The sequence below is a fragment of the Epinephelus lanceolatus genome, chromosome 16 (assembly GCF_041903045.1).
Source record: "Epinephelus lanceolatus isolate andai-2023 chromosome 16, ASM4190304v1, whole genome shotgun sequence".
Classification (NCBI taxonomy): Eukaryota; Metazoa; Chordata; class Actinopteri; order Perciformes; family Serranidae; genus Epinephelus; species Epinephelus lanceolatus.
This window is the reverse complement of record NC_135749.1, coordinates 3,956,878-3,970,549: the sequence shown is the minus strand read 5'-3', so window position 1 is coordinate 3,970,549 and position 13,672 is coordinate 3,956,878. Positions and strand designations below refer to the sequence as shown.

At 42.2% G+C, this 13,672-nt stretch overlaps 1 protein-coding gene across 1 annotated transcript; it reads right to left on the bottom strand.

The window, feature by feature from the left end:
• Positions 1-5,909: 5,909 nt before the first annotated feature.
• Positions 5,910-8,628, bottom strand: marcksl1b (MARCKS-like 1b). Its single transcript, XM_033636309.2, has 2 exons — positions 8,315-8,628; positions 5,910-7,329 (listed from the first exon to the last, which is right to left on the bottom strand). Exons 1-2 carry the CDS (start codon positions 8,399-8,401, stop codon positions 6,793-6,795), a joined length of 624 nt encoding a protein of 207 aa, XP_033492200.2. The 5' UTR covers positions 8,402-8,628; the 3' UTR covers positions 5,910-6,792.
• Positions 8,629-13,672: the final 5,044 nt, after the last annotated feature.

Here is a 13,672-nt window from a genome sequence, read left to right as displayed (position 1 = left end):
ATGAACATTCAATTCACGGGCAACAGCTCTGGTGGACATTCCTGCAGTCAGCATGCCAATTGCACGCTCCCTCAAAACTTGCGACATCTGTGGCATTGTGCTGTGTGATAAAACTGCACATTTCAGAGTGGCCTTTTATTGTGGCCAGCCTAAGGCACACCTGTGCAATAATCATGCTGTCTAATCAGCATCTTGATATGCCACACCTGTGAGGTGGGATGGATTATCTCGGCAAAGGAGAAGTGCTCACTAACACAGATTTAGACAGATTTGTGAACAATATGTGAGGGAAATGGTCTTTTGTGTATATAAAAAATGTTTTAGATCTTTGAGTTCAGCTCATGAAAAATGGGAGCAAAAACAAAAGTGTTGCGTTTTTGTTCAGTGTATATCTAAATTGCAAGAGAATACAAAACACTAACAAAACACCTAAGACAGTGAATACAGGCCAGTAAATTAAGTGTTGTCAGGGGATAATGGGACAAGGTTATGTTGGCTGCAGTGTGTGTGTGTTTGTGTGTGTAAAATCAGAAACACTTAAATCCATTGATGAATTCAAGGGCATCATAAAGGAAGTGGTGACAGAGACGTGTGCTTGTTTTTCTTGAGAGACCACTATGTTTGAATCGTTGTTGTTTTATTGTGGATTTTTGTATTATATGTTGCATTTGTTGTATTTTAAATGTGTTCTGATTGGCTGCTACCTCGGACAGGTCTCTGTTGTTAAAGACATTTTCAATCTCAATGGGACTTCCTGGTTAAATAAAGGTTGAATAATTAAATAAACAGTTTTCCTTTGGGGATTATTTGCAGTTGAAAACAGGTAATAAATCGCAATCAGTCATTTTGTTCTTTACTGATTTGGATGTTTTGTGAAGTGTTTTCCAGACATGATCTCACTCTTCAGTCTCCTGTTTCCACTGATGATGTGTTCATCACTTTGTATAATTTTGTCTTTCTGTCTGACCGTTGATGTTAATTTAGTCTCGTGTTTCTGTCATCTTGGGTATGGTTACAGCTTCCCCTAAATATCTGGTCAACTGTGATCTTATCCGCTTTCGGTCATGTGGGTTTCTCATATCGTCTAAAGTTCTAATAGCCTTGGATTCCTAGTCATCATGTTTAAGTGGTCTACCATTCAACGTGACTCTATAGTTGTCCCACAATGGAGCGATGGGGGAGTTACTGACCTTAAAGTTGATCAGGTTCAGAAAAAAGCAGCATGCCACACTACAAAAACTGTTCAGAAATGGCCCGTGGAGCGTGACAAAAAGCTCCAGGTGTAAATTTCCCAGGTCCCAATCTGCTCAAGGATTCTTGGGATGTGCCGGTACCCCAGATGTACCCCTAATCCAAGGTGGGGCCTCCTTGGATCGGACTTGGCTCTGACCTGTCGAGGCATGGACACAGGATCTCTGGGAGTGTCCTGTGGTGTCTGGCACCAGTGCGTTGGCGGCAGATCCATTGAGTCCAGTGGGTTGTGAGGTGGGTTAATGGCACGTGCCACAGATGCTCATTCAGATTGGGATCTGGGGAATTTGGAGGCCAGGTTGACACTTTGAGGTCTTTGTCACATTCCTTGAGCCATTCCTGAGTGATGTTTGCAGTGTGGCCACTGCCACTGGGGAGTACTGTTGCCATGAGGGGGGGTACTTGGTGTGCAACGGTGTTTGAGTGGGTGGAACATGTCAGGTGGTCTCTACATGAATGCCAGAACCACAGGTTTCCCAGCAGAACAATGCATTGGAACACAATAATCAAAGTCATTCACTTCACCTGTCAGTGGTTTGAATGTTTTGGCTCATCAGTGAAGTGTCGTGTGTTTCGGCCATTCAGATGTTGCAAATAATGTCGGACAGGAACACGCATGTCATTGGCAATTTCTGCTCATTTTAGAACACAGCTGCAAACATGATTTGAAGAACGCATGAAATGTATATTTTTCCAAATGTAGTCACTGTGCTGCTTTACAGTGCTGCGTACAATGAGACTGATTGTGCATATTGGTGCAGGCTTAGTGCTGGAACAGACTGGGAAACCAGACAATAGGTGAGCAGCATCGTGGCGTTCCACATACTGACCACCAGGTGGCAGTGTAAGCTCACATGTGTTTGGCTCTAACTTCCAAATCTCTGCAGACCCTGTCTGTTAGTGCTGAATGAGAAATGAAGCACCCCTGAGCGGATCAGCCACAGAATCTCATGTGTAGTATGCAGCGCAAACAAAACAGCCATATAGTGAATAAACAGAACACTGGAAAGATTAACTCCTTGTGGAGCAGCCATGAATAATTTACAGCTCACTGAACCTGCTGCCAGCGTGCAGCATAAAGACGAGGAAGATTTACACAGTTTCTGTATGAGCTGTGATGATTCTGCTTGGTATTTAAAGACATGTATACTGAAATAAATCAAGTGTTAAGGCCTGAAGAAATCGTCTGCTTCCAGAGCTGGACAGCTGTATCGATGCAGAGCCACAGCTTTCTTTAAATAATTCATAATTGTTTGAAGACTGGGTCTAATATAGCTCAGATCTCAACTCATCATATCACCATGTGAACTAGGTCAGTTCACCCAGAGCAGGACTGCTGTGTTCAGGGAGGAATACTGTAGACGTGAGGAGGAGGAGGAGGAGGAGCGAGAGGAAGGGCAGAGGTAATGGTGCTGATCTCAGGGCCATAAGACTAATAGAGGGTCAGGGGTCACTGGAGCTGACATGGTACTGTTGCTGTGTTCATTTACTTTCAAACCAATCAGCTGAAAACACGAACGACCCGTGTGACGTGTCGATGGAGCGCCACGTGAAATAATTTGACACTTAATCTCATGTCAGTTAAAATACTGGCCGTTTGCTTTTATTTTTATTGGTGGATCAGTGTCTTTGTTGTTAAATGATTAATGTTTCTTTATGTCGAGGACAGAGGGTGCTGTACTGACTGTAAAGCCCTCCGATGCAAACGTGTGATTTGTGTTTCTGGGATCTGTAAATAAAATCTAGTCGACACGAGTGAGTGACAGTCCAATAACGGCTAATATTACATGAATGAGAAGCATAGAAATTTATTGATGCCAAAGTTTGGCCTGTTCAGATTTTATGGATTGCATTAACAAACCTTATCACTCCCACTGTAATAATGTGCATGTGCTGCAGCCACCTGGGGTCCACTTATTTGCTCATGTCACATCTATCAAAAAATGACGTTTCCTTGTGAAAATGACTGGCGTGTTAAAGCAAAATGTGTCACTGTGATTAATAACAGCCACAGTATCAACAGGTGATAATTACCAGATTATGGTGAATGGTTAAATGCAGCGTTTCAGGCACCACAAGTAGAAAACTGACTTGCTAACGTTAGCCACCATGAGCTTGACAGGCTGGAGCAGCAAAACCCCTGAGTGCGTTCAACTGAGACGTGTTTTATTGGTTATGAATTTAACCTTTAAAGGGGAGCTACGGCTATTTTCAAAATTCATACATTTTCCTCCTTTGGTCTGAAACAGTCCAAAAATATGACTCAATATGAAGAACTCTCTCCCAAATCCAAAAATTAGAGTGCTAAAACTCGAATTTGTGATGTAATTGGGTAAAAAGTCTGAAGGTCCTGTCTACATCCATAGAGACATTTTTGTATACATATTTTTCCTCTTCAGTTTTAGAAAATAATTCTGTCCCACACCCTCCATTTTATGTCGCCAAGGACCGCCGCTGTCTCTGTCCTCAGTGGTCTCCAAAGAGCACATTCGTATCTTAGCTTAGCTTTTTCAACACCGACTTGAGATATCATCACCGCTGATTCCCGCTCACCCCAAACATGCTAAATTCTATCTTCTATTCCTCATTGACAACAATCCGACCCTGTGTGGATCCAAATCCATTGTTTCTGGCAGACTTTAAACCACGGACACTGAGGTGGAGCAAAAACAGTGGGCGTAGGTAGCAGACGGCTCCACTCGTCCATGAAGTGGTGTAAAGTCGTCAGTTAGACCAAGCAGTGCTAACAACTTGTTTCTACGCTCATTATACAAATCAAGAATGAGCATGCATGAATTGAAGAGATGATGCCATCGTGTCCCAAATGCACTGTTTTACACGTCAAGGTGTTTTAAAAAATGTTGAGGTTTGTGTGCGGACAAGAGGTCCAGATGTAGATGAAACTATCCATCCATTTACATCTGTTTATCCAGGGCCGGGTCGCGGGGGCAGCAGGCTGAGCAGAGCACCCCAGCAACACTTTCCAGCTCCTCCTGGAGGACCCCGAGGTGTTCCCAGGCCAGATGAGATATATAATCCCTCCAGTGTGTCCTGGGTCTGCCCCGGGGCCTCCTACCAGTGGGACGTGCCTAGAACACCTCTAACAGGAGGCGTCGAGGAGGATCCTGATCAGATGCTGAACCACCTCAACTGACCCTTTTTGACGCGAAGGAGCAGCGGCTCTACTCTGAGCTCCCTCTGGATGTCCGAGCTCCTCATCCTATCTCTAAGGCTGAGCCCAGACACCCCACAGAGGAAACTCATTTCTGCCGCTTGTATCCGCGATCTCATTCTATCGGTCACTACCCAGAGCTCATGACCATAGGTGAGGGTTGGGACGTAGATGGACCAGTAAATCGAAAGCTTTGCCTTCTGGCTCAGCTCCCTCTTCACCACGACGGTTCGGAACATCACCTGCATCACTGCAGACGCTGCACCAAACCGCCGATCCATCTCACGCCCCATTCTACCCTCACTCGTGAACAAGACCCTGAGATACTTGAACTCCCTCACTAGAGGCCTTACCTGTCCCCCAACCTAGACCTAGAATCCACCTGTTTCCGGCAGAGAACCATGGCCTCAGATATGGAGGTGCTGAAAATATCTGTTTACAAATATATCTGTATAGACAGGGCTGAGGTGACACTGAGAGCTCCCAGGGGAATGTTGTGAGTATTCTGAGAACACTTCAACAGAATAAAGCTCATTTTACACCCTATGACATCACAAGTTTGAGACTTCCCTGGTTTCTGGCTTTGTGAGAGAGCAGCTCACGTTCACAAATATTGTTTGAGCTTTCCTCGGAAATGACAATAAAATACTGGAATTCCTCATTTAGGTGGTGTTCCCCTTTGATTTGTACAAAGATGAATGGATCATTTCGTCTTAGAAGAGTGAAAGTCTGGTTTTAAATTGGGTTTTGAGGTCAAATATGGAAGGACACGGTGCAGCTGCACTGATTTAAGTTTCTGTTTTCTTTCTTTCATTAGTCTTACAGACACCAAAGAAATGCAAACTGTCAGAGTCAGTGAAGTATCGGCCTGAAGGGGATGAATGTAAATTGTGTATCCCTGATCCTGTGACTAGATTACTGCCAGTGTGTGTTTGAAGACAGACATTTCCGTAGTAACTTTTAATGTGACAAGCAGGCTTCAGATCCTCTAATGAAAGTTTACCACTTATTATTAAGTGAACAGTGGAGGAAAGAAGTACAATTGTAGGGTACTTGTACTTTACTTGAGTATTTCCACTTTATGCCACTCAATACTTGTACTCCATTACATCTCAGCGGCAAATACTGTACTTTCTACTGCACATTTAATAACTTTTGTTCCAGATTAATAGAAAATATACTCGTAAATTCTGACGTAAATTAAACTACCTAGATTAGCTCCATCTTTAACAGCTGCACCATTTAAGTGATAAACACATGAATGCATCATCATAATCCAATAGTATGTTTATTTTTTATTACTTTTACTTTTGGTACTTTAAGTACATTTTGTTGTTTACACTACTGTACGTCTACTTAAGTAAGACTTTATATGCAGGACTTTATCTTGCAGTATTTCTACACTGTGGCATTAAGTCAAAGATCTGAGTGCCTCGACCTCTGCAAATGTAATGCAAGATGTAATAACCATAAGGACACACGAACAGGCAGGTAACCAACATTTATTTACCATTATCAACTTTACAATAAAACCAATAACATCTGTCAACATTAGCAAAATAAAGAACAGAAATCAATCCAATGTATTTACAGAGACAAAGCAGATTCAGGCTCACATACGACAGATAAACAACTCTGCTTCATATCAAACCGCAACAGTGAACATAGCAAGCTTAAGTGTTCTTTTTTCATAGTAAGGTAAAAATCAAAGTCGTCTATTTTTTTTTTCTTTAAACAAACAAGTAATAGCTTCTCTGAATCTTTAAGATGGTTTTCTATAATACACCACAAAATACTTCAAATTTGGGTTAAAATATAGGAATGTAAAAAGTTGGCGAGTCTCTGAATTTTCTGATTTCTTTTTTTTTTTCTTTTCTTTTTTTTGTTGTTGCTCTATTCAACAGTCATTTCAAGTGGTGGTGGTGTCCTAGTATCTCATCTAGTTTCGTTCCTTCAGCGAGGAGGCATCTCGATCTGCAGATTTTTAAGGGAAAAGATGCGTTGACTCCGTCCTTCTCCACCCATCCTTCATCTATACTTCATGGTGTCATTAGCTCGTGTTCTAGCCATTAAAATCCAGTTTCCACATAGCGACCAACCCACAGCCTCAATCTCAGTCCAGGTCCAGATGTCGAGCAGTAACCAGGGAGGTGATCTAGTGAATCTAGTCTGTCGTCTTGTTATCATGACGAAAAGTGGCACGTCGAAGGAGTCTCTCACATACATGTGTATATATTTACATATACATATATCCATATACATATGTATACATATACACATATATATATAAATATATATATATACTCTTAAATTTTCTCTCTCTCTCTTGAAAAACAGTTCACCCAGTTCATTGTGAGCTAAAGGTACAATCACTCTTTCTTTTCAGAGGGAGCGGGGGTCGAGCTGCTCTCCTCTGTTGGTTTCGTGGCCTCGGGGGCCGGGGCAGCTGCCTCCTTGGCCTCCTCCTTGGGGGCCTCCTCTTTAGCCGGCCCCTCCTCTGCCTTTGGGGACTCGGCCGCAGCAGCAGCCTCCTCCTTCACCTCCTCTTTCTTCTCCTCTGCAGGAGCAGCGGCTCCGTTCTCGGCAGGCTTCTCCTCAGCGGGGGCTGCGGCAGCGGCGGCCCCTTCCTCCTTGACAGCCTCGCTCTTCTTGCTCTTCTTCAGGTTCAGTTTGAAGTTGAAGGACTTCTTCAGGGAGAACTTCTTCTTCTTCTTCTTGGGGGTCTCCTTAGTTGCAGCCTCGCCTTCAGGTTTGGCAGCCTCTCCATCTGCAGCAGGCGCCGGCTCGATGGCGTCTCCTGCGCCGGCTTCAGGCTCCTTGGCTGCCTCGGCTGAGCCGTTGGTGGCGGCAGCATCACCATCAGGCTTTGTGGAGACATCACCGTTGGTTTTCACATGTCCATTCTCCTGAAATGAGGTTGACACAAATTAATCATCATGAGCCTCTAAAGGTGACACATCAGGATGAAATTAAAACAGAAACTGAATGCACATGCATGAAAAACAAAGGGGGCGATTTTACACGTTCATGTCTCGTTTCTTTTCAGAGCATCGTCGTGCTCATCAATTATCCACCGTGTCGCCCGGCTCAGAGGCGACGCCTTGCAGTAATCTAATCAGGCGATAGGCGGCGGTAGCGCCTCACAGACCGGCTGAGGTACCAGACAGACATCGGCTCAACAAAGACGAGACTGGAGCTCATCGATAGAAGGATGGAAACACTCCCAGTTGATTATTACAGTTATTTAAACCCAAATACCCACCTTGAAATGCAAATTGCTCAATTAAAACAATTAAATACAAATATAAAATCTATTTTTTTCATCTCTTGACAGGTGTAATTAACGTGTAATACAAATTTTTTTATTCATCATGATCCAATAATGCTCTAATGTATGACATGTATCATTAATGTGACTCAGCTCACTTGTTTAGATTTTTGGAAAGTCCCAGTTTGTCAACTAGGTGTCCAGACGACAGGCTCGTGCTTTAAACAGGGAGGAGTGCCTACGTGCGCTCGCGCTGCCCCCCCCTCCCCCTTTAATGCCTGGCACTATCAAACACACTGTGCGGATTTTGTGTCAGACCTCAGTCCCAAATAAACACACACTACACATGCTTCAGCTCAGCCTGTCAGCACACACACACACACACAACATGCTGGCTCCTTTATAATGGTTTTTTGGGGGGTGCTCTGAGACCACCTCGCGGCGGGAGACAGCGATGCTGAGCCCCACCTGACTTGCCCCAAAATGTCCTCACATATAACTGGTATCGACTCAGCGTCGAGTAAATTTGGTAAACAAGTGTTTTCGAGTGAGAAATTAAACTTTTACGGTGTGTCGCCGCCCCCCTCCATCACTAACACACAGCGACAGTGTGAGCTAATTACCTGTCCGTTGGTTTTGACAGCAGCACCGTCGGCGGCGGCAGCGTTCGCCTCCGCGGCCACATCTCCTTTGGATGACTGGGATCCCATTGTCTTCGGTGAGTTTGTTTCGTCTTCTAAAGCAAATTAAAAAGAAAAACTAAAAAAGAGTGGTGTCAAGTTAATCCAACCCCAGGGCGAGTGACGTATCCAGCGGTGAAACGACGAAAACAGAGTGTTTTGTTTCTTATTTCTCGGTTAACGTCCCCTCGGCGGCTCCTGTGCTCGGACTTGTCACCGCGGTAGACAGAGACCCTCTAAACTCAGCACTGGTTGAACGCAACGGTTGAACATACAGCAGGTTCAAGGCGCCACCCGTGGGCGGGACCTGCTGGGCTCTGACCAATCAGCTGGCAGTCTGAGGGCAAGTCTAGCCAGCGCCGGCCAATCACCTCTGACTCTCTAATTGTCCCCGCCCCTCAGAGGACCCCCAGCATTGAAATCAATTGAGTGGAGCTGAACTGTGTTTTAAGGCTTGAAGGTGAAAAACAACACTGACATGACATCAAGATAAAACATTAATATTATTCCCATTAAATTACCTGTTCTTATTTTATCAGTGCGTGTGTGACCATTTAATTCTGCTCATATGATGGCTGAATCTGTGCTCCTGAGGACTAATTAATATTGACACTTTTAAGACAAACTTTAAAACCTACATGTTTTTATGTGGTTTTATTATTTTTATTTATTTTATTTTATTTTTTATTTTAGTTATCATTTTATAAAATGTTTTTTTTTTTAACAATTTTATCCTGTTTTACATTTGTGTACATTTTATATTGCTATATATATGTATATTGTGTATCATTCTCTTTTTATTTTCTACAGCACCTGCGGTTGCTTTCAAATGTGCCATATAAATAAACTTGCATAAATAATTCAATAATGTAAATAAATAATATACAAAAATAAATAAATAAATTAAAAAAATACACTTAATAAATAATATAAATACATTTTAAATGTTTTCAGTGGTTGTGGTGGTTTTAATATTTTTTCAGTATTTTATAAAAAAAAAATTAACGTATGTAATTGCTTTTACTGGTTTTATCCTGTTTTGCATTTGTGTACATTTTATATCGCTATATATTTGTGTGTCATACTCTTTTTATTTTGTACAGCACTTTGGTTAACTGCGTTAAATGTTTTTAAATGTGCTATATAAATAAACTTGAATAAATAATTCAATAATATCTAAATAAATGAATGTAATACATTATATAAATAATCCAATTATATATTTAATTAATATAAATAAATTCAATAATATAAATTTGAAAAGCAGTTGCATTTGAGGGTATGTAGACGTGTGTGCAAGTGCTTAAACAAAATGTCCTTGGTTGCCCCACTACAATGAGTACTAGTACAAGCTAGTTTGACTTGAGTTTGATTTAATTGATTTAAAACATTAAAAAACAGAATATATTGTAGAAAAAAACCCTACAAAACAGAGACAAACAATAAATTATGAACATACTTACAATAAGAAACATAAATTAATGTCCGATAAGGAGAAGGAAGAAGCAACATGCTTGTATATACTGATCCATCACTAATCAAACTATGACATAAATACACTCTCCTCACCATCGATCAACCTCACCTTTACACCACTGCACTTCTTAATACCAAAGACCAAGCTCAAACAAACAGCAAGCCTTTTTCTTTTCTGTTTTTCTCGGCTTTGGCTTGACATAAATGATAAACAAACCATCAGCAATGATGCAGCTGGACTTTCTGTTCATCGATCAGTGGATAAATCAAGTGATGGTTTCAGTTTACTCTACTGCAGTTTCACTTTGGAATATTTATTATGCAAGCAGGAAAGTTTCTGTGTGTCTCTTTTGGTTTCATTATCACCAAAGATGCTCACACATATCTTAAATTACAATCTGATGCAGCACTTTGTCAGAGTTTCAGTAAAATCTAATTGTTGCCAGAAGCATATTTTTGACTCAGGGTCCTGTTGTAACAAGAGGAAGTGTTGGTAGTGACATAAGCACTTTGTGTGTCCTTTTCATACAGCAAATTCTGGAAAATCCAAAATGTTGATCTTATATGCTCTACCAGTTGATGCAGTTCACCAGAAACAGAGCACCTACATGCAATCTCAACATGTGACCAGTGTTCATTAGCCTTAGCTGGCTGGTTAGCACGGCAGTTATTTGAAATAACTGAATTATGATGGTCATGAGGTCGTCATGAGACAAATATATGACAGATGACATGACGCAGGACACAAACTGAGACAAAACTTCAGCCTACAGGTGAAAAGTTCAGGAAGATATGGAGAATCTGGACTTGAAATGTTACTTCAGAATATCTTGCATCTACTTTCCCTTCCCGTCAGCGCACCCTGCTCCTCTCTGTCCATCAGCTTCTGCCAGGAGCAGCTGAACAGTAAAATGGACCCACTTTTGTCATACAATGGTGAATAAGAGTTTAATCTATTGTCCGATGTTGTGCTCTCATTGTGGATGTGGGGACATGGTAACTGGGGAACAGGAGCGGCGTCGGGATGAACAGCATGTCACGCTGTCTCCTCATGGCTACATGACTAAATTTGTTGTTCACTTCCGCTTGTCAACAGCATACCAGAGGCAAAAACATGTCAATGTGATGATCATGCACATTCCACCTGATCATTTTCTCCCACACACATTCCTCCAACAGCTGTTAACGCCACAAATCTCAGTTACGGGAGGAAAAGACTTCAGTGTTCAGTGTCACAAACGCTCTCTGCTGCGACCAATCAGCCTAATTGATTTTGCAAGACTCGGGAACATTGGAATGCGTGTCAGCAGCTCGTCTTGATGCTGCGTCCACCAGCTCCGCACATCACATGTAAGTCAAAGCACTCTGTGGCCACATTACATAATTATTTTAAAAAATGTGTTCATAATGCAGTTAAGAGAGTTATATGAGTATTTCACAGTCCATGCAAACATTTTATATAATGTGTTAAACAACACGTTGTTAATACCATATTATGTAAAATGATAAATGCCACATTCATGTAACTGTATTAATTGGATTATGCTATCATTTGAAGTATTTCACTGTTACATACATAGTCTAGTTACGTCAATACAGAGATGAAGTCCCTCCCTTCTGGCGGACCACCAGAGGACCTCATTTTGGGAAAAAAAAGTCAATTTAAAAGATGACTTTGTAAGTAAATAAAGTTTTACATTTTCATGATGCTTCACCCGACACTTGTCGCTGCAGATTGGTGTTAAGCACCACAAATCAAAGCCGAGCTGCTCTCAACATTTTAAGCGCTCCAGTGATGTGGTGAAGGCTTAGTAAGCTAAATAGCTATGCTAGCTTTATGTGCAATGTGGTGCATGGGGCTGTGACATGATGTGAAAATGGGGCTCAGACACTGATGAAAAGTGAAAATATTTTTTAACCAGATACAAACTTATCATGACGTTCAGTCGATTTGCTTTGTGGTGAGTAGCAGCCGAAGACAACATCGCCATGTTAACAAACACTTGAGTAAAACTTCAACAGCAACAATAATGCAGCTAGCAGGTCACGGCATTGTGTTGTAGCTTGTTGTGTGAAAACAGCACAAGACTGTGAAAATGCCTATTTAGAATTACCACACAAGTGGCGTGGGTCAGTTGTGCCAGCAGCTGTAAACATTTTTTTCAACATGCTAATATTATTAGCACAAGCCTATGGTATTTTACATTGTATAAATTAGCCTAGCAGCTAGCAGACTTTTCCTCTGCTCATATGAAGCCAGGATAAATCACACACAAGACTTAAAATGCTATTTTAGTGGAGGCTTTATTGTCTTCACAATTTATTGTTTCTTATCTGTGAAATTAAAGTAAATCAAAGCTTTGTTTCCACTGAGGGAAATGGTTTCAGCTTACAGAGACAGACAGGAGGTCTGCGTCACTGTGATGTGTAGGTACATTTGCAGGAGGTGCACGTCAGGCGACGGCATAGGGTACGACATAGGCTTTACACCCACGCAGAGCCTGCAGTGCAGCAACGGCGTAGATTCGATGCAGAGGTATAAATCCAGCATAAGGAGCCTAAAGCCAAATCTACAATGAATAAATAAAAATGTCACGACTTTATGTTTGCAGGAGTGTCCTCACACTTTTGGTCATATTTCATGAATCATGCTGAAGATACGTATTTCTTATGTGGAGGCTGAAGAAAAGTGGAGTATAGAATTGTTCCTTTATTATTCACAGAAGTCTGATTCTCACCCTCTCTTGGAGTTTAAATAATTAGCAGCACATCACTGACATAAAGTTTTATTGTTGTATTTGCAGGTCTGGATTCCTGCATGCATCCAAATGTGATAAAACATAAATCAAACTTTTTCTGCTTTCCTTCTTGTGCTACTCTGATGTTTGCCCTCGCGCTGGCTTCATAGCAGTCACACTGAGAGGACCAGCTTTTCTCACACACATATCATGCTGTATCTATCTAGCTGGCCTTGTAAATGTCATAATAATGTGTCCACTGTGTACTGAGGAATGCCTGGCACGCAGGCCCTCCCGTCTCCTCAAGCCATCTTCTCCTGTGAATGGGCTTCTTCAGCCTGCCTGAGGTAACTCAGCCCTCGGTGGGGGAAGAGGCAGCGACCATCATGGGTAACTTTTGCAGATGGATCTACATCAAGTGCTCCTTTCTTCTTCTTCCATGAAAACCCAGTGCCTGTGTGATGGTAATGACCGCGGTGCTGAGGGCAGTGACGAGGCGCAGCCTCATCGTCTCCTCATCGCAGCACTTGACACTTTGCTCTGTGTAATGTGTGTCTGTGTGTGTTTGCACATGTGCGTCTGTGTGTTATGTGCATATAAGGGAAGCATTGTCATGGGACCAGTGAGCGTCAGGGGGTGAAAGGCACAGAGAAGCAATCCTTCACACACAGACACACAATATGTACCGGCACACACACATACAAAGCACGAAGGGCATCAGCTGTGACAGAGTTCATATAGATGGGCCGAGGGTTGGAATGCAGAGAGGAGGATGAGGGGGGTTTGATCTCTGTAACAGAGCCGAGGCCTGAGATGGAAAGAAAGGGAGAAAGATGACAGCCAGAGGTGTAGATGCAGTCACATCATTGTTTGGATGGCGTGCTGATAGCTGAGTGATAGCATCAGTGTTGCCAGGGGATGTGATAAGAGGTCATCAAACAACCGTTAAACCCACCCCACCATATACAAGTCTCCAAGAGGGGATGGATTCTGGAAGTGGGATGAAAACAAGATGAAAAAGTACAAAAATGGTACAAAACCAGGAGGATCCAGAAAGAAAACTGTGGATGGAAGGGCCAGGTTTCTA